Source organism: Mandrillus leucophaeus, unplaced genomic scaffold (genome assembly GCF_000951045.1).
Source record: "Mandrillus leucophaeus isolate KB7577 unplaced genomic scaffold, Mleu.le_1.0 Scaffold176, whole genome shotgun sequence".
Classification (NCBI taxonomy): Eukaryota; Metazoa; Chordata; class Mammalia; order Primates; family Cercopithecidae; genus Mandrillus; species Mandrillus leucophaeus.
The window spans coordinates 2,832,627-2,857,942 of NW_012101765.1; the positions used below are offsets into that span (position 1 = coordinate 2,832,627).

The window sequence follows — 25,316 nt, forward strand, 5'->3', positions numbered from 1 at the left end:
AAAGTGCTGGGATTAGAGGCGTGAGCCACCAGACCCGGCCGACCAAAAGTTTTATCACTTCTTAGGATGACCACAAAAGAGCTGCTTTGTAGCTCCAAGGAACAGGAATCTGAGGACTACCAAGGGCCAACTTGAGTATTGTGACTTCCTATTCCATTGGGTTTAGCCCTCAGACATTCTACTTTTGACTCCACATGCACAGAGTAGGTGCTTGATAAATATTTGTTGCTGAATGAATGATTTAGAAATTATCAGACTAGTCCTTTGAGTCTCTAGTGACCGTGTATCTCCCAAATCAATATTAATAGCAACATGATGAAATCTGAAATAAAATTATTTCAGATATTCATCTTCTGTATTATTTCAGTTCCCACTGATGATTGCAACTAAAGGTCTAGGGGAATGCAAAAATAAATAGGCAATTATTTTGTGAAAAAATAAATGTTCACATGAAAAAGTCCCCTTTCCAGTAATACCACCAGTTCCTTAATTCTAGAATGAAAAGAAAATTGGAAATATTTATTGCACTGACATATACGGACTAAGACTGGAATTACACTTTCAGACAGGAGAAATGAGGTGAATAGTCCCATTCTTACAGATTAACCAGTACTGATGGTTAATCTGATCATCACTTTTACTGACCCATCACTGACCGCTGCAAATGGTTGAGTTCTATTACCATGTCACATAACATGTTCAAAAAGAAAAAAGAAAACTTTTTCAAAATGTGAGTTCTAAGGGACTCTGGATGGCCGTGTTATTTGGAGTTTCTCCACTTATATACAAAGCTGAAATGGCACCAAATATCCACTTTGCCTTCAGAAAACTACTGTTCTCTACCAACTCTTTAAAAGTAGGCATCTATATTTCTTGGCAAAGTTCAAAATTAAACATCAATCAGAGATTCTTAGCCATAGGTCTAGACCCTCTCTCTAGCCATGTATGAGCACATCTCAAAGGTAGATGAAATTTATAAATGCGTGTCTGGAGCCTCGACGAGCATCAGTGCATGCAGAAAGGTTTCTGATGTGAAAGGTAGAATCGATCCCTGTATCTGACTTGTATGTGGCATAATCAAGTGAAAAGCAGGGAACACCTCCCGAGAAGAAATTCATTTTCCCCTTTTTTTCACTCTTTTTTTTTCCCTCTCTCATGTTTTCTCTGTTTTTCTTTTTCCTTGCTTTTTTACATGAATGTAATTATCAATAGCCACTTGCTGATATTCATCCCCCATAGTACCTGGTGGCAATCGGTAGAAAAATTATATCTAGCAAGACAATTTCTGGGATGTGTCAAAAGACACATGTTACTTTTACTTCTCTTCACTTTCTGAGTTCCAGTCTACCACCCAATCATAAATATTATTCAAATATTTGAGCTTTATCTGTCTTTTAACTGAAGAACTACTTCGTTGCATGAAGAGTTAAATGTCTATTATGTAATTGTATGTTTTATTCAAACAGTTGATATAATAAAGATATTCACATGCATTTTAAAATTACACACCGGTTTATTATATGATATAAAATATAATGAAAAGAATTTATTTTTGAAAACTGTCAGTGAAACATCTGATGTACATCTGGCTATGAATGGTAGATTCACATGTGATAAAACTGCCACTTGAAATGCATCACAGTACCAGCAGGCACGTGGCAATCTTACCTCCTTCTTTGATTACAAAGATACAATACTCACTATATCCCTCTGTAGTTATCCTTTTGTTAAAATTTGTTCTGGTTTTCATAGTTCCTTTTGTACTTCAACAATCACATTTTGGCAACTTACTCTGGTAATTAAAAGTTGGATTCAAGGAAAACAACAAACTCCCACATTTCTTCATTCTCCTGTCCGTCTCTGAATTCTATCTTTTGTAATGTAGACCTTGTATGACGACACAGCCAAATATAAGAAATGTACCCATTTCAGATTTCCCCACGTATTCAACCTAATCTGATGTCTCATCCGGACAGACTGCAGCTCCCAAGAAGTAAGATTCCTGTGCTGCTCTCAGGAAAGTTTGTTCCACTTGTGTTCTAATTCAATAAAGATACTGGTTTAAATGTGAAGCCACGCAAGAGAAAGATGAAGCCAAAGCTGGTCCCCCTGAGGAATTGTTTTGAAATAAGGCATTAGGACACTCCATTCCATTCATATGTAATAGATCACCATCTCTTCTGCCTTCATCAGGAAAAAAAACAAAAAAACAAAATAGTATCTGCCTATGAACAATAGTATTTAATTACATGTACTTTTGTTTGAGCTTACTTCCTAGCTTTCTGAAAAAAAAAAATAGGTATTTAGACAGTAGTTCATGATGATAAAATTTAGTTTTATGAACAAAAATTGAAACTGTCATTTGTAGGAAAAAAATTCAAATTTAAAGTTGTTATTTTTCACTATTCTTAGATAGCAAAAGAAGTAAGAATTTCTTTACTGTGATTTACATCACAACAGAATTTTTTTCCTTGACAAAGGACCTTTTAAAAATAATCAAAGACTGCACATTGTAAATAAAACCCTTCAGCTGTTATTGAAACATAAGTATAATTACAGACAAGGAAAAGGTATTATCAGCATAGAAAAGATGGCTTAAGAATTCTTTGTCTTTTTCCAAACTGATGGACATGAGTGAGCTCTAATATCATTATGTTTAGAAATGGCTTCATCCAGATCCAACTCTACACCATTAATATTCACTTCCATGCAGCCATTATAAAAGGCATTCACTGGTGTGGCACTGAATGGAACATCTGTAAAAGCAGAATATTAGACTATTAGTCCAAGACTTTTAGTATCTTGTTTGTTTACACTGAGAGAAGTCATTCAGACTTCCTATTACCAGCAAAATTTTAATCCTAAAGGAAAAGTTAATAGTGAAATTCTATTCCAAAAATATACATTAAGTGACTCTGATATACATGTTATTGTACTTCATTGAATTCAGCACGTCACGAGTTCCTCGGATTTCATAAACACAATTAGCTCCATTTACACTTAAACACATTTGAGGGAGAGTAAAACAAGCATATTCTTGTGATATTCTATTTTTATTATACAAATAACATTATTTTCTTTTTAAACTTAAGCAATATGTTAAGCATTGTTAAATCATTTTTTCAACTCCAAATTATAGCTACTTGGAAATCTCTTTTAAATGCCATGATCAATATATCTCTTTTATTATTGTTGGAATCAAAGCAGATTTCTGTATTTTTTCCAAAGAAATAGTTTTTTGTTGAGCATGCAATAGGTCATGATAGAGGATTCACTTTCATGTACTATTTGGAGTTCCTAAAAATAACAATCTTCCTTTCTCTTTGTTGGCTTCTCCTCTCCATTAATTTTAACTCACAATGGATATTCTTTAGCCCTTATTCTTCATCTTCAGTACCTCGTGCCAAAAAAAAAAATCTTGAAATTTTCAACTTCTAACTTGCCAAGACAGTGAATAAAGTTCACACATTATTATGAGTTCATAGCATTTGTTAAGAATCTCTTTCAAGTTGGGCTAAATATCATAGATTTTGCCACTTTTCCTTTTTTGAGAAAAGAAATTACTCAAATTCATTCATTTCTTGAGGAACGAAATTACTCAAAATTATCCATTTCTCTTGGGTTTTAATTCTTCACATGCAATTTAGCATGCCTACTTCGCATGCAATTAATAATTTACCCATCCCACAGTTTATACTCTTAATACCTCAATATTTAGCTCCTCTCAAATATTCTCCAGACATTTTGCCTGAAGTTAGTCCTCAGTGCTGTTGCCAAAGTCCCAAAACCACTGAAATTTTGATAATTCTACTTCTTTTAAACTCTTTGTTGGTTTGATTTCCTAAAATTGCATTCAACTAACTTATGGATAAGGTAGTAGATAGATTTCAATATAGAATTCATTCATTTAAAGTATAATTTTACTCCCTAATAATTAGGCATGCTCGCTACTTACCTCTATTGATCTATCTATGTTACCTCTATTGATCTATCTATCTATCTATCTATCTATCTATCTATCTATCTATCTATCTATCTATCTATCTATCTATAGCTTTTAAAGCCTATTTACTTCTATTTCCCAAAACCCCAGATACAATTTCCATGTATGGGAAATCAAGACCATGAGCAGTTTAAGCAATATATTGAATATATTGAAGGTTATCAGAGGTCCAGACATCAAACTCAGAATTCTCCCTATGAGAATAAATTGCAAATGTCATCTGAAAATGCTTCTAAATAACTTTCTGCCTCTTTTTTTCCATTTAAAGTGAAATATTGGTGCCAATTTCATATTTTCCAATATTTAGTTAAAGATGACTCTGCTTTTCCTCCAGTTTTCCCCATCTTGGTAAATGGAATCTCCATCCACACAACTGCTCATGCCAGATAGCTAAAAGTCACCCTTATACCTGTCTGTCTTTCAGTCATTGAATCCTATTAATTTTGTTTCTAACACATATCTCCAATCTATTCACTGTCCATCATCTTTACTGCTATCACCCTATTCCTGCAGCTTCCTCGGTTTCCTCATCTGTAAAATGGGGATAACAATGGCACTTACTTCACTGGACTATTTTGAAAATTAAACAAGTGGATATATTTGAAGCACTTTGAACAATGCCCAGACCGTTTGTTTTGCAACAATTGATGGTAGTTTAGATACTGCAACTATTGTCACTGCTTCCTCATCTGGGCTACTGAATAGCCTCTCAGATCATCTCAATTAAACTCACTTTTGTCTCCCACCTATCCATCTCCATCTAGCATGCAGAGTGACTTTTTAAAATTGTAATATTGCTATACTTCTTCCTTGTTTAATACTTTTAATAGTTCCATGTCTCTCATTATAAGACTTATGACACTGAACTCGGTCTACAAACAATCGATCCAACCACCCAGTTCACAGCCTCATTATATACCACCGTCTTCCTTGCTCAGTACGCTTTAACCATAATGATATCCTACAGATTCCTCCAGCGTGTCATCCCTTTCCACTCTGCCCACACATGGAACATTGTACTTGCCTAATAACTCCAATCCCCACTCCCACACCTGGTTAAATTTATTTAACCTTTTCAGTATCAGATTTATAGTTTAGTCTATTATTCAGACCAGTTGTTTCTGGTCCCCACGACCAGGTGAGAAGTCATATTTTCAGGTTCTAAAAGTAACCCATACTTTTCCCTCATGAAAGTGATCACAATTTTAATATTTTGATATTTTACTAATTAGTTGTTTAATGTCTACCTCTGCCACTAGATTGTTTATTACTATGTTGTGAGCACCTGGTACCCAGGGTCTTAATAAAGGCTGGATAAATGGGGCTGGGCGCGGTGGCTCACGCCTGTAATCCCAGCACTTTGGGAGGCGGAGGCAGACGAATCACAAGGTCAGCAGATGGAGACCACCCTGGCTAACACGGTGAAACCCCGTCTCTACTAGAAATACAAAAAACTAGCCGAGCGTGGTGGCGGCGCCTGTAGTACCAGCTACTCGGGAGGCTGAGGCAGGAGAATGGCGGGAACCCGGGGGGCGGAGCTTGCAGTGAGCCGAGATTGCGCCGCTCACTCCAGCCTGGGCGACAGAGCGAGACTCCGTCTCAAAAAAAAATAAAAAAATAAAAAAGTTGGATAAATGATAAGATGAACTTAATAATAGATGAATAAATATTGGATAAATACAAACAAATATTGAACTTATAAGACTATTGTGATGACGAAATAAAATAACATATCCTTTCTGCCTGGGATAGCCAAATGCAGCAAAACTTGATCAGCCTTAGTTTAACCTTTTTAAACTAAATAAAACAAAAACATGCCAATAAACTGTCGGTACTAGTCCCTAGAAAAAGAATAATGAGTACTGGATTTTATGTTCCCTTCTGATGCTTTTTTAGTATAATTATATATTTCAAATACTATCAATTTGATTTAAAATATACTTTTTAAAACTGAAGAAAAAGTACCTGGAAGGCCACCCAGGTACGTGGCCACTTTTCCTTTCATTGCTTTGTCCAAGATGGCAAGTTGTGTTTGTAGCTCTTCCTGGGAGATGGTTTCTATTTTAAGTGGTGTCAATAACTCCAGATTGTTTCTGTTGACTCTAAATTCCAGATGAGATCGTTGATTGGAACATAGACTTAGGGCCTGTATCCGATATATTACAGTATTTTCAACAGATAACACAATATCCTGAAGAACAAAGATTCAACATAAGCAAGGAGTAAAAGTGATGCTGCTTAAGAGTGACTTTGGAGTTTTTGAAAGTCAAAAACTAAATTTCAATAAGGAAAGAAAATGTATGATAGAGCCTCTAAATTTAAGTGAAAAATTACCAATTATTATAACACTAACATAATAGTTATGACTAAATTTTTAAAAACACATTAGTTTTACAAACTCTAAGTTTAGCTAACATATAAATGTATACTGGTTTCTGAAAATTCAGTAAAACAACCGGAACCTACCGGAGTGTCTTAAGCAATATCTTTCTGTTTATGAGCCTTCCTAATTTCCAAGTTTACATATGAAAAGGGAAGGAGTTGAATCACTCTTTGTTGAAGAAAAGACTTGGGAAATTTAAAATGCTTTAGTAAGCATATGTCAGCAGGACTAACAGGTTTCTTTGTGCCACACAAGCAATCCTATAGACTTGGGATAAAATAAGTGAAGAGGCCCTGAGAAAGAAACACCAGGTATTGCCAACAGTACATTATAGAACATTTGCCAGAAGATTCTCCAGAAAGAAACTGTGTTCATTCTGCTGAACTTTTCAAACTGCCGTTATGCCTAAATTACTCAATGTGTTGAGTGTGATCTCTTCATGTAGCTTATATGGCATAGAGGAAAGTGATAAAACCATAGTCAGAAATGTTTATTTAGGAATCCAAGATACCTATTTAAAGTGAAAAGACTATACTTTGCAAATACAGATTGCCTGAGGAAATCTGTTATTGTGTTGTACATGTCCATATCCTTAAACGCATTAAAAGAGATGGTTAATAAAGAAAATGATCCAGAATGATCAATGGTATCTGGAATATAGTTATGAAATATTGCACATGGACCTTATGAAGGAAATCTGACATACAAAGAAAGAATCATGGAGGCAAACACTCAAAGGATAAAATAAATATCAAAGACATGGCATGCGCTAACCTCCTCCACTGCATGAACATAGTGTTGAAGATAGGAATTCAATTTTGTTTACAAAGAAAAACAAACTAGCAAACAAAAAAAACCATGAAATCCAAATGTAGAAAGCTCCTTAAAGACAGGAGATTAAAACAAAAACACAAACAAAAAAAACTCATCAGGATATTTTTAGGTTACTTATAGTTAACCACCAGAAACTTCCCAACCTCCTCCCTGAATCATACGTTAAGTTGCAAACAGCATAACCTGTTTTACTACAATAGACATTATTCAACCATAGGTCTCTTTCTAAAATCTGCTGAAAGCATCCAAGCCAGCCTTGGCATAGACATCAGCTTCTTGCTGTAACTTGTTGGAATACACTGTGGATGACACATAGACAGAGCAATTATCCTCTAATAGAAATCTGAATAATACAGATCTTCTGATAACCCTCATATTTCCTTTCATCTAAGGTTTTTTGTGTTCTTCCTCCTAATTTCAAATAAGAGTTGCCAGTAAGAAGCCAAGTGGACCAGTTTTAACTTTCCCTCTTTTTTCCTAACTTACTCTTGGGAGAAAAGATTAAGAGTGTAAGAAAGAACAAAACATTATAATTAAGCACTGAATATCTCACAGTGCACTGTAATTAGACTCACTTCTATGTTGACAGTACAGACTAATTCTCACGATGCTTAAAGGATTCTTAATAAGGGTGGATCTCTATGCACTTGGATGATTCCAAGCAGCCTCTGTGAGAGTCTGCCTAATCTTACCTATAGATGCAGAGGTTTTTCAATCCTCCCTCCCCTTACTTCTTCGTTCAGACCTTGGAAACAAGCCAGCAAAAAAAGTAACAATAACAGACATTTTTTTGAGTCCTTAATGATGTGCTGGAGATTGTGCCAAATACTTTACATAAGTTATGTTATTTAATCTTCAAAATAGTCCTTTGAGGTAAATACTGCCAAATCACTTTACATAAGTTACTTTATTTAATCTTTGAAATAGTCCTTTGAGGTAAATACTGCTATATATTCGCTTTAAAAAATGAAAAGAAAAACAAGGCTCACATAGGTGTAGAGTTAAGTTACCTGTGATTTTTCAGAGGTGGAGTCCACCAAGGACACAGCAAAGGGCACTGTGTTGTTACTAGAAACCAAGGCAAGCATAACACCAGTGCCCATGGATGGACGAATATTCAAGGTCACATTTATATGCCAACCCTCAGCATTGGATCCATTATCTATTTAAAAGAATGAAACAGAAATATGATCAATGCACTCCTAAAGTGCACCAGGAGGAATTATTATTAATACAGTCCGGGTAATATTCAAAACTATCTTGTGTAATACTAAACGTTTTGTTCCCTTTCTCAATGATCTATATAACCTAGGCAAAACAAAACAAAAAAAAAAATTTTTTTTAATGCAGGCAAGAAACACTCAAATGGAGTCCCATCTTCCCGTTCTTCCTAGAAGAGAATTCTGGAATGTGGTGTTAAGGATTATCACGGATTTTCCCTGTTTGCTCTTTAACAGCTCTTCCTTCTCCCTTGCACACTCACCAATGCTCTCAAAGTGGTCATATTTCAAAGTACACATTTGAAAGTTCAACAATTTTTCTGTAATCATGGAGGGAAAATCTGGGTACAGTTGCCATCATAACTCCAAAGGATAAATATGATCTATATACATAGGAGAGTTGGATAGTTTGATACTAGAGAAATACACTGACATCATCAGTTAGTTTTGAAATCAGAATGGGAACCCTTGTTTCGTGACTCTCGTCATAATCCTCCACATTCTCTTTCTTCATTACTAGGTTAAGTGTCTATCCCACTAAAGCGCAAGCTCTAGGAGGTATATGTCTCTATCATTGCTTTGTTTCCCCAGCAGTCACTCAATAGATATTTGTTGAATTAATATGTTTCCAGAGTAGTCGGATTCCTAAAAATATTAGTTCATAGTCTGAATGAAGTCTTCCTCATGTAATATAATGTAACATATAGCAAAGCCCAAATGCCACATGGAGCCCTTGAAAGAGTAAATGTGAATAAGGAAAATCATTTTCCTTTGACAAGATGTTCTTCCACTTAGCCACATATAATGTCACCAAGTGTTCTATTATAATCCTGGAATTCCCACTCAGAAGAAAAAAATATATAGGCCAGGTGCAGTGGCACATGCCTGTAATCCTAGTACTTTGGAATTGCCTGAGCTCAGGAGTTCGAGACCAGCCTGGGCGACATAGTGAAACATCTCTACTGAAAAAAAAAAAAATACACAAAATTAGCCGAGCATGGTGGTGTGTACCTGTAGTCCCAGCTACTCGGGAGGCTTGATTCAGGAGAATCGCTTGAACTCAGGAGGCAGAGGTTGCAGTGAGCTGAAATCACGTCACTGCACTCCAGCCTGGGAAAAAGAGTGAGACTCTGTCTCCAAAAAAAAAAAAAAAGAATGTGTATATGTAATCATTGTGAAATAAGTAATTTTTAATTGATATATCATAATTGTACATATTTTGGGGTACATATGTCATTTGATAAATGCATACAATGTGTAATGCTCAAACCAGGGTAATTGGAATTTCTATCACCTAAACATTTATCTTGAAATAAGTAAATTTAACACAGGATATTAAGCTCAAACTAAAATGAACATGCAAATGTATAGAAGTTAAAATGTAACATTAAATATTAATTACAAAGTAGATCACTTACAAATTATCCATGAAATGATTAATTACTTATTAAAGATACAATGTAACTCATTTTCATTACCTTTTCAGGATTTTTTTCCTTTGGCCAAATCATTGTGGATTTAGTTTTATCCTAATTTAATCCTCACCCCATTTATAACTTAAAAACAAAAAATCCTTCATATGCAGAACACAGCTAGGCATTGTATTAATTTATGTTAGAAAAAGGGAAATCACTTTCATAAAATTTGTCCTTAGAAATGTAGTAAAAAAGGCTGGGCACAGTGGCTCATGCTTGTAATACCAGCACTGGGAGGCTGAGGCAGGAGGATCACTTGAGGCGAGGAGTTTGAAAACTGACCTGAGCAACATAGGAAGACTCTGTCTCTGCAAAACATAGAAATTAGCAAGGCATGGTGGCACGCGGCTGTCGTCCTAGCTACTTGGGAGGCTGAGGCGGGAAGACTGCTTGAGCCCAGAAGGTCTAAGTTACAGTGAGCCATGATTGCACCACTGCACTCCAGCCTGGATGACAGAGAGAGACCCTATCTCAAAAACAAACAAACAAATGTAGTAAAAAGAGACTATGAAAGATGGGAGAGTGGCAGGAGGGCAGGGGCTGAAAAATTACCAATTGGGTATCATGTTCACTATTTGGGTGATGTGTACACCAAAAGCCCAGATTTCACCACTAATAAATCACAATACATGCATGTAATAAATCTGCATTTGTACCTCCTACTTACATAAAATTTAAAAATTTGTATTAATATAGTAAACACTTTTTTTTTTTTTTTTTTGAGACATGCTGTCACTCTGTCATCCAAGCTGGAATGCAGTGGTAAGATCACAGTTCTCTGCTGCGTCAACCTATTGGGCTCAAGCCATCCTCCCACCTCAGCCTCCTGAGTAGCTGGGACTACAGGCACATGCCATCAGGCTTGGCTAATTTTTGTATTTTTTGTGAAGTTAGGGTTTCGCCATGTTGCCAAGGCTGGTCTTGTACTCTTGGGCTCTAGCTCTTTGGAATCTGCCCGCCTCAGCCTCCTAAAGTTCTGGGATTATAGGTGTGAGTCACCTTACCTCGCCCATTTTAGGTTACAAATAAACATAATTAAAATGTAATTATTTTCTTAAAGCAGAGATATCAGATTAATGCTAACAATTTATAATGCTCAAAGTGTTAGTAGCTCAAATAATGAACTATTAAAAAAGAAAAAGACAAAGAATTCAATAAAATAAATAGAATGTATAAATAGCTAATAAACATATGGGAGGATATTCAAGTTCAGTAGAAATTAGGGAAATAATATTAATATTCAAATCTACAAAATTTAATTTTTGAACTATCAGATTGGAAAAAAGAAACTCAAGCATACACTTTCTCATTCTGTTGGTAGAAATATTAATTGATAAAAGATTTTTGGAAAAGAATGTAATTGAACCTCTAATAATTATATATTTGCATAACCTTTGATAGAGATGACCTAATTCTAAAATTTTCTTCCATAGAATTAATCACATAAAGGTAGAAGGAGGTATGTTTTAGGATGTTCACAGAAGTATTATTTATAAGGTCACTATGGCAAGATTCCCTGCTCTACTTAGGCTGTAGAAAATTGGAAAGAGCACTACCCCTACCCTGACAACAACAAAAGCCAAATTATCTGCATAATCACGACTTTTCTTGGAACTATCAAAGAGCTGAGGTCACAGGGCAACACACTAACCAGAAACCTAAAGAAAGACAGGTGTTTCCAAGGAGAGCCAGAATGAGAACACTTTCTAACCCAGGGCAGATAGGAGATGCCATGCAATTTGCTAAAAATAATTTAGGTAAAGATTTAAACTAATTGCTGAACTCCAAGTGGGGGCTGATGTAAGAGCTTAGAAGCCCTAGAAACTGCAGACACAAAGACAATTCATACTCATTCACAGGCTCTTCTCCAGAGACCTTACTGTGCACTCAAGAGAAAACAGAGTGTGAGGAAGGAGACCCGAGAAAGCCTCTCTCTTAATACGGTCCTGAAAGCAGCACCAGTTACAGGGAAGCCACAAAGCCCCACCTAGATCCTTCTCGGTCTTCTCTACACAACAAAGTTTTCAATCCAGGAGAAAGGCAGCAAACCTTGTCATTAGGACACATATGAGGACTCATTGCAACTACAGATTAGGAAAAACAAACAGAAAAGCTATCTATCATGGAGAAGGAGCAGGAAAACATCTTGAGTCCTGATCATTAGACATCTTCCCTACTGAGGAGAGTCAGGGAAGAGAAGGAGTGAATTCCACACTCCTGAGACCCAGGGATACAATACCTGCCTAGGACTGAATTTGTACCAGAACAACATAGAATGCTTCCCCAACCTCCGCGTCTTCTCTGCCATCTTAGCAAATGTCAAGTAACAAGAGCACTCCGCTGGGGGTGGGCAAGACACTTGAGAGACACAAGTGGGAGAGACATTTTCTTGAGGCATATTATGGAGGGAATACATAAAACTGAGCTGCTATGATGAAAAACTCTCTAGGCCAGGCATGGCGGCTCAAGCCTATAATCCCAGCACTTGGGTAAGCTGAGGCAGGCAGATCACCTAAGGCCATGAGTTTGAAACTAGCCTGACCAACATGGCGAAACCCCATCAAAAATACAAAAATTAGCCGGGCATGGTGGCGCACCCTTGTAATTCCAGCTACTCAGGAGGCTGAGGCATGAGAATCACTTGAAACGGCGAGGTGGAGCTTGCAGTGACCTGAGATTGTGGCACTGCACTCCAGCCTGGGCGACAGAGTGAGACTCGGGAAAGAAAAGAAAAGAAAAAAAAGAAAAGAAAAGAAAGGAAGGAGGAAAAGAAGGAAAGAAAAGAAAGAGAAAAACTTGCTAGCAAACCATTCCCTTATTATAAGCAGAAGGTAGTATTTTAAAAATCTGAGGCTGGGAGTGGTGGCTCACACCTGTAATCCCAGCACTTTGGGAGGCCGAGGTGGCTGGATCATGAAGATCAGGAGTTCGAGACCAGCCTGGCCAATATGGTGAAACCTCATCTCTACTAAAAATACAAAAATTAGCCGGGCATGGTAGTGGGCACCTGTCGTCCCAGCTACTTGGGAGGCTTGGGAGGCTGAGGCAGAAGAATCACTTGAATCCAGGAGGCAGAGGTTGCAGTGAGCCAAGATTGCGTCACTGCACTCCAGCCTGGGCAACAGAGTAAGACTCTATCTCAAAAACAAAATACAACAAAACAAAATTAAAAAATCTGAAACCTGTGGTGCATTAAGGGTAATCCTGGCACCAGCAAAACTTAAGAAGCTCAACTTTTTACCAGATTGATTCAATCTCATTACTAAGAGCCTAGCAAAAGAAACGTGCTCATTTCCAGACGCAAATATTCTTTATCACAGTCTCTACCATTATACATAAGATGCCCAACTCTAAACCAAAAATTACATGATACACAAAGATGCAAAAAAAACAACACTTGGTCAAGGGACAAAACAAACAAAATGACCAGACCCAGATATGACACAGTTGGAACTATGAGACAGGGAATTTAAAATAATTATGATGACTACATTGAAATCTCAGTACATAAACTAGACACGTGTGAACAGATAGGGAATTTCAACAGGGAGGTAGAAATTTTAAGAAAGCATCAAATAGAAATGCTAGAAATGAAAACGAATCTTTTTGATGCATTCATTGGTAGACTACATACAAGTGAGAAATCAGTGAACTTTGAAATAGCTCAATTGAATTTACCCAAAAGGAATCAGGCTTTGTACCGATAAACCTGAAATAACAACACAAGCACATTCAAATGCCTTTATATTTTTCCCAATACACTGAAAACTTTCTGTAAAAGGTATATAATAGTATGAATAAGCATAAGACTAGAGTGGGCACACAGCAGATACTTGATAATGTTTACCAAAGAAACTGCTACTGTTTGTCGATGAATAAATTTACTCATTAATGACAAAAATAGAGATAAATGGAAAATCACTTACTATAATCTATGTGAAATTCAGCAATTCCAGAACCAGGATAGTAGGAGCCCTTCTCCACAGTAACCAGACAATGCTTATTTTGTTTTTCTTGAATAATTTCCTTTATTCCGGAAGCTCCTTGCTTCATCAAATTCCAGCTTCGTATACATCCATCTAGACGAGGGTTAATCTAGCAAATTAAAATATAAGTCAAGGAGGGCATTTTAAACTTAAACAGGTGGCTCGATTATGAGTATAGGTTTTCATTTACAGGAAAAAAATCCTTTCTTTAATAATAGTTGGAAATATTTTGAATTTTATTTAAGTTTTTCTTTTCAAAGTATTCTTCAGATGGACAGTCTTTTTCAGTACAAGTGAGCTTATACCATCACAAGCCCTCGGTGGGATCTTAACGATTTTTAACACTTCAAGCCCCACCTGCCTCTCCTACATCATCCAGTGGTAAATTTTCTGCTCTCAAGTTCTATATTTGCTTCTAGCTGTGGCCCTGGGCTCTAAGCTGCCTTGTTTGTCTTCTTTGTTTGTTTGTTTGATTGAGATGGAGTCTTGCTGGAGTTGCAGTGGCGGGATCTTGGCTGACTACAACCTCTGCCTCCCTGGTTCAAGCGATTCTCCTGCCTCAGCCTCCCGACTCGCTGCGATTACAGGTGCCTGCCACCACACCCGGCTCATTTTTGCACTTCGAGTAGAGACGGAGTTTTGCCACATTGGCTAGGTTGGTCTTGAACTCCTGATCTCAGGTGACCCGCCCGCATCGACCTCCCAAAGTGCTGGGATTACAGGTGTGAGCCACCGCACCCGGCCTTGTTTTTCTCTAGTGGCATTTACAATATGAGTTTGTCTTGCCAATCAGACTCTAAGTTTCTTCAGACACAAAAGTGTTTGCATTCTTTAGCCTCCATCAAGCATCCTGCCAGCCTCAAGGCAGGTAAAAGCCATTTCATAAATGATTGATACTTTTTGAATACTTTATTTTACTTTTAAAGTGTCTTAATTTCTCAGTTTCAGACAACAGGTATATTCATGTCAACATGGGTTAATTAATTCAAGCTTAATATCATATAACAGAAATCTTTTAAAAGTTAAAGTAACTATTAATTGCCAGGAGTGAAAGATGGATATAAGATAGTAAATATTTAAATTAAACCAGCAAGTGTATCGGGCAGGTCTGTGATTTCAAACGAAATTTTTAAAACTCTTTCAAGAGTTAGTGGTTAGTCTCTTTCATGAAACCTATTGTATAGCTATTAAACAAATATTACACTTAGAAAAATATCTATTACATCTAATTTCAATTTGTGACAGGCTATAGTTGTACCCTCAGTAAAGAGGTATTTTTTTAACAATAAATTTCACCTTATGTGGTATTCTTTAGCTCTTGCATTTAAGTCCTAAAAATAGACTTGAGAAAGTCCTTTGACTGGCTTTCACAAAATAGCATAATTTTGGACTTAAATATATTAATTTATATGTTTAACAACTGAGTATGGATTATCATGATGTTAACACTGAACTGTAGTGTTAACATTGTCAAGCATTAACTTGAGAATTTTAGAAATCCACTTCATGATTTATGCTGGGGATTTAAATGGGCACAAAACCACTATATCATTTTCTTATTTCATTAATACAATAACAAGGGTTACTAATGTTATTTTTCCATGATCATTTCAAGTTGTCACACTTAGTATGCTTAACAAAACAACTTCTATTGACTCTCAGAAAAACACATATTCAAATCTATTACAGACAAAAGGAATTCATCCATGATGAATGACAGCAGCTTGGATCATTACCGGTTTAATGAGCTCACTTTCCACTTTCCGAGGGAATCCTGCAAAGTATACTTTGGTTTCCAGCAATCCATTTTCAGGCTTAAAAAGCGGTCCAGGTTTATTTATATCCATCACAGCTTCTTTAGCTATTTTAATGCTAATACTATGTTCTAATTCTTCCACAGACACCTACAATTAAAAAGAAAAATTACCAAATAACCAAGCATTACTGCATATCATTTGAAATACTGGGATCTAAAAATTGTTATTATTCCCAAAAACTACTTTTGTAAAGTAATCATTTTAATGTAATTATTAATTTGTTACAACTCATTTGGAATGTCAAATTATGATAAATGTGATAAAAAGACATTTAAGGTGGCAGCACTTGATCAAAAATTAAAAGCGTATCATATTTTAAAGTTAAAAAATAATAGTATTTTGTTAAGCTTAAACATCCAATTATGTATCTTTCAATCCTAGGCTGCTAGAAAATTAACAGTTAAGTGAGCCATTCTATCTTAGGAAAAATCTAAGTGGTCTTATTTTGCAATTGTCTGATAATACACATATGGGATCAATAGTGTAAATAAGTTCTTAATATAAAGTCAGAAAAATCAATATGTTCAGTATTCTGTTAATTGCACACACATTAGTTTTTCTCTAAAATTCAAAAGTGATTGAGGCAATAAGAAAAAAAACACATAAAATTAAATTGAAGTTTTCCTATTTTGAGAGTAGTTTGGGTTTTTAAAAAAGGTTTCAAATAAGGGTAAACAACAATAAAAATTCCTTCCACAAAGGCAATTTGAAGAACCACTGCTGAAATCACTTCAAGTAAAACTATAGCACTCAAAGTGCAAACTCTTCACTCACTAACTAATAATATAAGCCAGACAATAAACATATTAAAACACCATGATAGGAAGGGAAAAACTATCCTCCAACATAGAATACATTTAGTAACACAAAGTTGGTCAACACTCCTCCTTTAATATAGCCAGTTAGCAGCATTCGAACAACTATTCTCTCCCTTACAGACTTTCTTAACTTAGCCTATAACACCTGACCCTGCTTGCTTCTCTCTCTACACTCTGACCACTACTTCTCAGTCTCCTTTGCTGGATCTTCCCCTCCCCACGGCTCAGGCCCCAGACCTTTTTCCTGTAGCCATGCAAGTATTTTAAGTGAGACACCATGACTCCACTCCAGGGCATTTGGAAAATTTGGAGGTGGGGAACACTTTTATTTGTCACAATGAGTAGGAGCCATGCTGGCACTGCAAGATGATAGACAATCTACATTATGTACATAGGCTAGTCATGCAGAATTAACAATAATAAGTAATGCAGAACTAATAATAAAATATCAAGTATGCTTAAAATCTTTTGAACATCCTTGCTAGGTATTCACGTAGGGACTATTCATGCTTACAATCATCTGAGTTTGTGTATACATATACACAAAATGCTTGCTGCACTATTTTAGCATTCATTACATTTTTCAAGAATGTAATAATCTTGAAAACTAAGGATAGATTGACATTTGTTTCGTTCATATCTTTACCAGGAACTTCTCACCACTTTGGAAAATTAATAATACCAATGGCAACACCATGTATGCACTTAATGGTATTTGAGTTGCTAATATAACACCCCAGCATTAGTCTTCATTTGTAGCTTTTACTTTATGGATAGAAGCAAGCTTTGACAAGTGCTGTAGTTATAGTTGACTATGTATATATCGAAATACATATTATTTTCTTATAAATTACTTTCCTTTAATTTATCCATATTAATATAATAATGAGAGCATTATATTGGTTTTGATTGGGTATATGTGAAGGTAATTTACATTATTGATACATTTCATTATAGAACAGTAAAGGAGCATTCAGACGTTGGATGAGATAGTGTTTGGAACCACTGGTCAACACAAACAGTTTCAGGACCTTAAGACCCCTCTTTATGCTGAGTATTCAAAAATTTGAACTGAAGGCTTAACTTTAAAAATATATCCAGAATCTGACCACCTCTCACCACCCTTATCATCAGCACACCTGTCAAAGCTGCCATCTCTCCGCTGGATTCTTCCAACAGTCTCCTAACTCCATATCCTGTTCTACTCTCATTCTCCACTTCTGGTTTCCACAAAGTCATCCGCTTCTGATCGGGATTATCTTTTAAAATGCAAATTAGATCCATGTCCTTTCTCAAAACCATCCAGGGTCTTTCCATTTAGCATAAAATCCACATCCTCATCATTGCCCCCAAGACCCTCGATGATCTTATTCTAGATCACGTTTCTAACCTTATTTTCTAATACTCTCCCCTGTTGCTACACTACTCTTTGTGTTATTCCTCAAATACCAAACACATCCTATTCCAAGAAACTCTCTACTTGCTGTTCACATGGTGCAGAATCATTTTATATTCCCTCATGTATTTCTCACGACATGTGCTCTCAAGTCTCGGCTCAGATCTAATCTAATCAGAGATGCCTTTCCTGATTCTATATGGATAGTAACCACCATCACTCTCTTTGTCCTTGTCTGGCTTTTCTTTTTCCTTATAACAGGAATAACTATCTGGCATATTTATTTTTTCATGCATTTGTTGTTTGCATCTCACCACTAGAATGCAAGCTGCGTAACAGCACTGACTTTTTTTATTTGCTGTTGTATCTTTACCACCTAGAATAAGGATTAGCACATAGAAGTGCCAATAAATAGTTTGCTGAATGAATTATGATACATTTACAATTAAAATTCCTAATATTAGACTCATAATCAAAGATAAGATTAATATTAGACTCATAATCAAAGATAAGAATTTATAATCATTTATAAATTCACCACATTTGCCCAAGTGTGCTTTGCTCATACCTCTACTGTAATATATTTCCTGTTACATTATATTATTTCCCAAAGAAGCATCAGCTACTTATCTGTGAGGTACTAAGCTCTAGAGTGAGGAAAATCTCTTGCTATTGTTGCAGGAAGTCAGGGACCCCGAACAGAGAGACTGACTGGAGCCGTGGCAGAGGAACATAAATTGTGAAGATTTCATGGACATTTATCAGTTCTCAAATAATACTCTTATAATTTCTTATACCTGTCTTACTTTAATCTCTTAATCCTGTTATCTTCATAAGCTGAGAATGTATGTCACCTCAGGACCACAATTGTGTTAACTGTACAAGCTGATTGTAAAATGTGTGTTTGAACAATATGAAATCAGTGCACCTTGAAAAAGAAAAGAATAACAGTGATTTTAGGGAACAAGGGAAGACAACCATAAGGGCTGACTGCCTGTGGGGTCGGGCAAAAAGAGCCATATTTTTCTTCTTGCAGAGAGCCTATAAATGGACACGCAAGTAGGGAAGATATTGCTGAATTCTTTTCATAGCAAGGAATATTAATAATTAATACCCTGGGGAAGGAATGCATTCCTGGGGGGAAGTCTATAAATGGCCACTCTGGGAATGTCTGTCTTATGCAATTGAAATAAGGACTGAAATACACCCTGGTCTCCTGCAGTACCCTTAGGCTTATTAGGGTGGGGAAAAAACCCCACCCTGGTAAATTTGAGGTCAGACCGGTTCTCTGCCCTTGAACCCTGTTTTTTGTTGTTTAAGATGTTTATCAAGACAATACGTGCACTGCTGAACATAGACCCTTATCAATAATTCTGCTTTTGCCCTTTGCCTTGTGATCTTTGTTGGACCCTTATCAGGAGTTTCTGATTTTGCTCTTGTCCTGTTTCCTCAGAAGCATGTAATCTTTATTCTCCTTTTTGCCCCTTGAAGCATGTGATCTTTGTGACCTACTCCCTGTTATTACACCCCCTCCCCTTTTGAAATCCTTAATAAAAACTTGCTGGTTTTGTGACTCTGGTGGGCATCACGATCCTACCGATATGTGATGTACCCCCCAGAGGCCCAGCTGTAAAATTCCTCTCTTTGTACTCTTTCTCTTTATTTCTCAGCTGGCTGACACTTATGGAAAATAGAAAGAACCTATGTTGAAATATTGGGGGCAGGTTCCCCCGATATGCTATAGTTCTAATGCCTTGAACTCAGGAACTTAGCATCAAAAGCACTCACTAAAAGCTTATTGAATAAATGAGTGCATGTCTGCATAATTGAAAGACCAAAATAATTTAGTGACGACCTCACATGGCTTCTCAATACAAACTTCTTGTCTGGGTGTAGTGGCTCACACCTGTAATCCCTGCATTTTGGGAGGCTGAGGAGAGCTGATCACGTGAGGTCAGAAGTTCTGGACCAGCCTGGCCAAAATGGTGAAACCCATCTCAACTAAAAATACAAAAACTACCCAGACATGGTGCCAGGTACCGATAGTCCCAGCTACTCAAGAGGCTGAGACAGGAGAATTGCTTGAACCCAGGAGGTGGAAGTTGCAGTGAGCCAAGATCATGCCACTGCACTCCAGCCTGGGTGACAGAGCAAGACTCCGTCTCAAAATAATAATAATAGTGATGATAAATAAATAAATAACATAAATAAATAAATCGAGATCAGCACAAACTTCTCGCCAGCTCCTCTAGGCATAAAAGATGTCTCTTTTGTGCACCACATTCTAAGGTGAAGCCAATCTTCTCTCAGCTATCCTCTGCTGATGGCAACAATGACTCTATACTTCAGAAAAGACTTCTCCCCACTATCAACTAGCAGTAATCCCTTCAGAAAAGTCTCACTTTAATCCAGTTGATTAAAGTGCTATTCGTGATCATTAGAATAAAGGCTATATGTAGGGTTAAATTAAAATGCTAATCTCTTCCTTTCCTCTCCTCTCCTTTTCTTTCTTTTTCGACACAGAGTCTTCCTTTGTCACCCAGGCTGGAGTGCAGCTGCGTGATCTCCCTGCAACCTCCGCTTCCTGAGTTTAAGTGATTTTCCTGCTGGGACTGCAGGTGCGCGCCACCATGCCTGACTAATTTTTGTATTTTTAGTAGAGATGAGGTTTCACCATGTTGGTCAGGCTGCTCTCGAACTCCTGACCTCAGGTGATCCACCCACCTTGAATTCCCAAAGTGCTGGGATTACAGGTGTGAGCCACTGCACCCAGCCTAAAATGCTAATTTCTAAGCACACTGGTACCTGCTACTGTATATTGTTTGCACAAAAACTGATTACTAGGTCTGGTACAATGGCTCATGCCTGTAATCCTAGCATTTTGGGAAGCCAAAGTGGGAGGAGGATTCCTTGAGTTCAAGACCAGCCTGGGCAACATAGCAAGGCCCTGTGTCTATTTTTTTTAAAAGGATTACTTATCTATCTGCTTATATTTGAATTTGAATTACCTTTTTGAATTTGTTACTATGTTTATTTCTCCTTAATTTAAAACATATTATTGACAGTTGAGGAGAGTTTTTCTTGATCAATGGTGTCTTTGCACAAATTGTTATGCTGGCCGAGTGCAGTTGTTCACTCTTGTAATCCCAGCACTTTGGGAGGCCGAAGTGGGCGAATAGCTTGAGGCCAGGAGTTTGAGACCAGTCTGGCCAACATGGTGAAACCCTGTCTATACTAAAATTATAAAAATTAGCCAGGTGTGCTATTGCACACCTGTGATCCCAGCTACTCAGGAGGCTGAGGCACAAGAATCGCTTGAACAAAGGAGGTGGAGGTTGCAGTGAGCCAAGACCATGCTACTGCACTCCAGCCTGGGCGACAGAGTAAGACTCTGTCTCAAAAAAAAAAAAAAAAAAAAAAAAGGCTGGGTGCGGTGGCTCACATCTGTAATCCCAGGACTTTCGGAGGCCAAGGCGGGCAGATCACCTGAGGTCAGGAGTTCGAGACCAGCTGGACCAACATGGAGAAACCCTGTTTCTACTAAAAACACAAAATTAGCCAGGCGTGGTGGTGCATGCCTGTAATCCCAGCTACTCGGGAGACTGAAACAGGAGAATCACTTGAACCCGGGAGGCGGAGGTTGCAGTGAGCCGAGATTGTGCCATTGCACTCCAGCCTGGGCAACAAGAGCAAAACTCTGTGTCAAAAAAAAAAAAAAAAACTGTTAGGCTGCCTAATAATCCCTAACACCATTGTTCATCAATCAGCCACTAAAAAAGGTAAAAAGTTAAAGACAGAGTAGTTCAAGCAAATAACTAAAAACAATGCTTCTAATATATTAAGTGAGAATATTATTACTCAGGATGTTTCATGGATTTACAGTATGTAGAATATACCTCCTATAGCATCAGATAACTCCAAACCCATTTTGGTTCGGTATCACTATAAAAATAAATTATGATTTTATACAAACTGCATCAAAGTGGGAAGATATTGATGAAATCTGCAAACATACCATATTCCATAGACCGTTATTAATAATGGCACCTCCAGTTGTGATTTTGGATGTATGTTCATTCTTAAGCTGAACTTCAATCTTTCCACCACGAAGTGCAATCAGGAGCCATGCTGAGTGATCGATAGATTCTGCATACAGTATCACGCCTTGTGAATCGTATGTCCGGAAATCAAATTCTGCTGAAAATCTAAAAAATGGACAAAGAGGGATCCTTAAGAGTGAGAAATACAGAAAGCTCAATGCATTTTTCTTTATTTCTTATACTGACAAACAGTAACACGGACAAAGAGTCAACTATTTATTTCATTTTCTGGAATTAATAAAAGAGAAGGGCAGAATTAGATGGCTCATGTATTATCTCTGGCTCCATGTATGTTTAAAATTAAGTTATTATATTTTCTTGCTTATTCTTGGAACCTTTTCCCCAGAGAACAGATGCTTTGGTAATTTGTCATCTTTGTTTGGCATATGTTTTGAAAGCACCTTCCAAATGCTGGAATTAATACACATGTATAAGTATCAGGCATACTATATCTCTCCTGGAGCCTTTTATACACTACATAATCTAACATGAAGAAGTGGTAGTTTGTTTGTGTTTTTGTTTTTGCTGCATCCATAAGTGATCATAAAATGTGTTACAATTTCATCGTTGGTTTATTCATCAAAAGACATATTTTCCCTATAATTTCACCTGTCAGGAATCACTCATGGAGATCTACAAGATGGCATATGGATGACTACAGACATCATTAAGCCTTCATGTGTGGTAAGAAAGGTAAAATTTAAAAACTTAAAATGTATCTATTAGCTTTCCTAAAACTAATTGCGTAAGTCACTCTAGTAGAATACACAGAAGGAAAACTTAAAAGATACAGTCTGTGTTTGGGGGTATCTGAGTGCTGGCAACATCTGCTGCTATTAAGACTCTAGACATATATGTAGTTATTACAGGGGAGAAAAGTCTTAGGATGCAGGACTTAAAATAACATGTGTTGATTCAGTATCCTTAAAACACTTCAATGAGAATCAGCATTGAAGTTTCCAAGGGACTAGCAAATCCAAATGATTGACAAAAGACGAACAGGGAAAAGGAACAATAGATGTATAACTATTAGTCACTGAAGTTAAAATACAGGCAATTTAAGTTAAAGAGTCTGGACTTCAGATAATTGCTAAATTAGGCAGGACAGAATCCCATACTCTTACCGCAATATAAGAGTAATAGTAATAGAGGCACCATTTGCAATGGGGCACAGATCTCCCTCAAATGGAACAAAGAAAAGGTGACAAAATAAACGTTTTCATCTTTAGAATTCTAAAGAAATGCTAAAAAGAGGTAAAATGTGGAGTAAAGTATGCTGGATGGATAACAATGTAGTAGGAACTTACTGAACTCAGATTATATAAAAAAGAACAGCTTTGCTTGGAATAAGGACTTCTATCCTCTTTCATAACTATCTGAGCATTTTGTGGATGTGAAACGATATTATCTTGCCAAAATCCAAATCTGTGTATGCTCAAGATCTTCCAGCAGTTGATTCTATTATGGAGATAACTTCCTTTTCTTTGTAAAATCAGGCTAAAATCATATTTCAAAGAGTCATGCTCTGCATATTTTGTTTCTGGAATATATCATCAACATAGTGATTCATTACAATGGGGAACAATTCATTCTTTTTCACAAGCGTGGTAAACTGGAAAACAGAGTGAATTTGTTGACATTTATGTAGGGAAAGTATTTGATCATGAGAAACTGATGTAAAGAAATTTGCAAAAATAAATAAAAGCACTAGTTATTCTTTGTGTTGATCACACAGGTAGCGGTTTATAAAAATTCATCAAGCTGTACATTTAATCTAATGTGTACATTTCTGTACATACTTTATATTTCAATGAAAAGTTTAAAATAAATAAATAATAAATTCTGGAAAAAATAATTTGGCCAATTCCAATCCAATGTTAGAGAATAAACTACTGTGAATCGTCAGTGAGAAATGAACACAGTCACCCCTAGGTATACATGGGAGATTGGCTCCAGGACCCCGGGATGGTATCAATATCCACAAATGCTCGAGTCCCTTATATAATGGCATAGTATTTGCATATAACCTATGCACATCCTCCCACGTACTTTAAGTCATCTCTAGATTATGTATAATACTTGATACAATGTAAATGGTATGTAAATAGTTGTCATACTGTATTGTGTTTTATTTGTATTATTTTGTATTGTATTGTCAATATTTATAGTGGGTTTTTTTCTGAATATTATCGACCTGAGGTTGGTTAAATGCACAGATGAGGAACTCAAGGATATGGAGGATCAATTGCATTCCTAAAAGTGTTATTGACTACAACTAATATTTTTCTCTCTCATCCTTATTATTCTCAGAGCAGGAAAGGGTTTTCTCCAATCTCTATCATTAGAAGATATTACTTGCTCTGTGATGTCAAAGGAAAAAAAAAAAATCACTTATTGGGAGGAATAAAGCATGGAAGGAGCACAGTTGCTTAAGTGTTTATATAAGTTATTGATCTTAGAATAATTTTCAATGTTTTTAATAATGTCTATGAATTTAGTTATTTAATGAGTAATCATTCATGCATCTGACATCAAATTCTAAACATGCAAGCTTATTTAATTTAAATATTTTAAAATTTGAACTATATACTCTGTCTCAAGTATTTTTCCTTCTCATTATTCCAAAAAAATTCCAATTTCTTTCTCCTACTTCCAGCAATGTATGCTTCTTAGAAAATCTGATAACTAAAGTACAATTATGGCAGATCACCTGGGGTGATCACTTGAGGTCAGGAGTTCAAGACCAGCCTGGGCAACATGGTGAAACTCTCTCTTTACCAAAAATACAAAAATTAGCTGGGTGTGGTGGCTCATGCCTGTAGTCCCAGCTACTCAGAGGCTGAGGAAGGAGAATTGCTTGACCTGGGAGGCGGAGGTTGCAGTGAGCCAAGACTGTGCCACTGCACTCCAGCCTGGGTGACAGAGCAAGACTCTGTCTCAAAAATAAATAAAAACAACAAAAATAAAATAAAATAAAAATTGGATCTAAACATTGCTATAAAAATAAAGTGGAATCAAGATTAAAAAACATAATCAATTATTTCATTTCTGAACTCAATCTAACTACAATAATAATGGATAAAGTATTTAGATAGCCAACTAAAATTATGCAATGTATGTCTTTAAAATGCCACTTAGGCAAGTTTAAATTTTTTCCTTAATAATTTTGAACATAATGATATTCTAAAAGCAATACTGAGTATTTTTTATTACTTCATTTTCATAACATGTGTAAAGAGTAATGGAAATTTCACAAGTACATTAAATCTACGTTCCCAGCTTCT

General features: G+C 36.5%; 1 protein-coding gene across 2 annotated transcripts in view; it reads right to left on the reverse strand.

The window, feature by feature from the left end:
* Positions 1-1,419: 1,419 nt before the first annotated feature.
* The window catches only part of PROS1 (protein S (alpha)), a 103,738-nt gene continuing 79,841 nt past the window's right edge, over positions 1,420-25,316 (reverse strand). The window contains exons 10-15 of one of the 2 annotated variants that reach the window (XM_011977265.1): positions 21,948-22,137; positions 15,638-15,805; positions 13,842-14,010; positions 8,231-8,382; positions 5,969-6,194; positions 1,420-2,756 (exon numbers count right to left, since the gene is read on the reverse strand). In XM_011977265.1, the coding sequence (XP_011832655.1) occupies positions 2,596-2,756; positions 5,969-6,194; positions 8,231-8,382; positions 13,842-14,010; positions 15,638-15,805; positions 21,948-22,137 (1,066 nt within the window). In that variant the 3' untranslated portion in view covers positions 1,420-2,595. The remainder of the gene's footprint in view (positions 2,757-5,968; positions 6,195-8,230; positions 8,383-13,841; positions 14,011-15,637; positions 15,806-21,947; positions 22,138-25,316) is intronic. The other variant, XM_011977266.1, reaches the window with a different exon arrangement.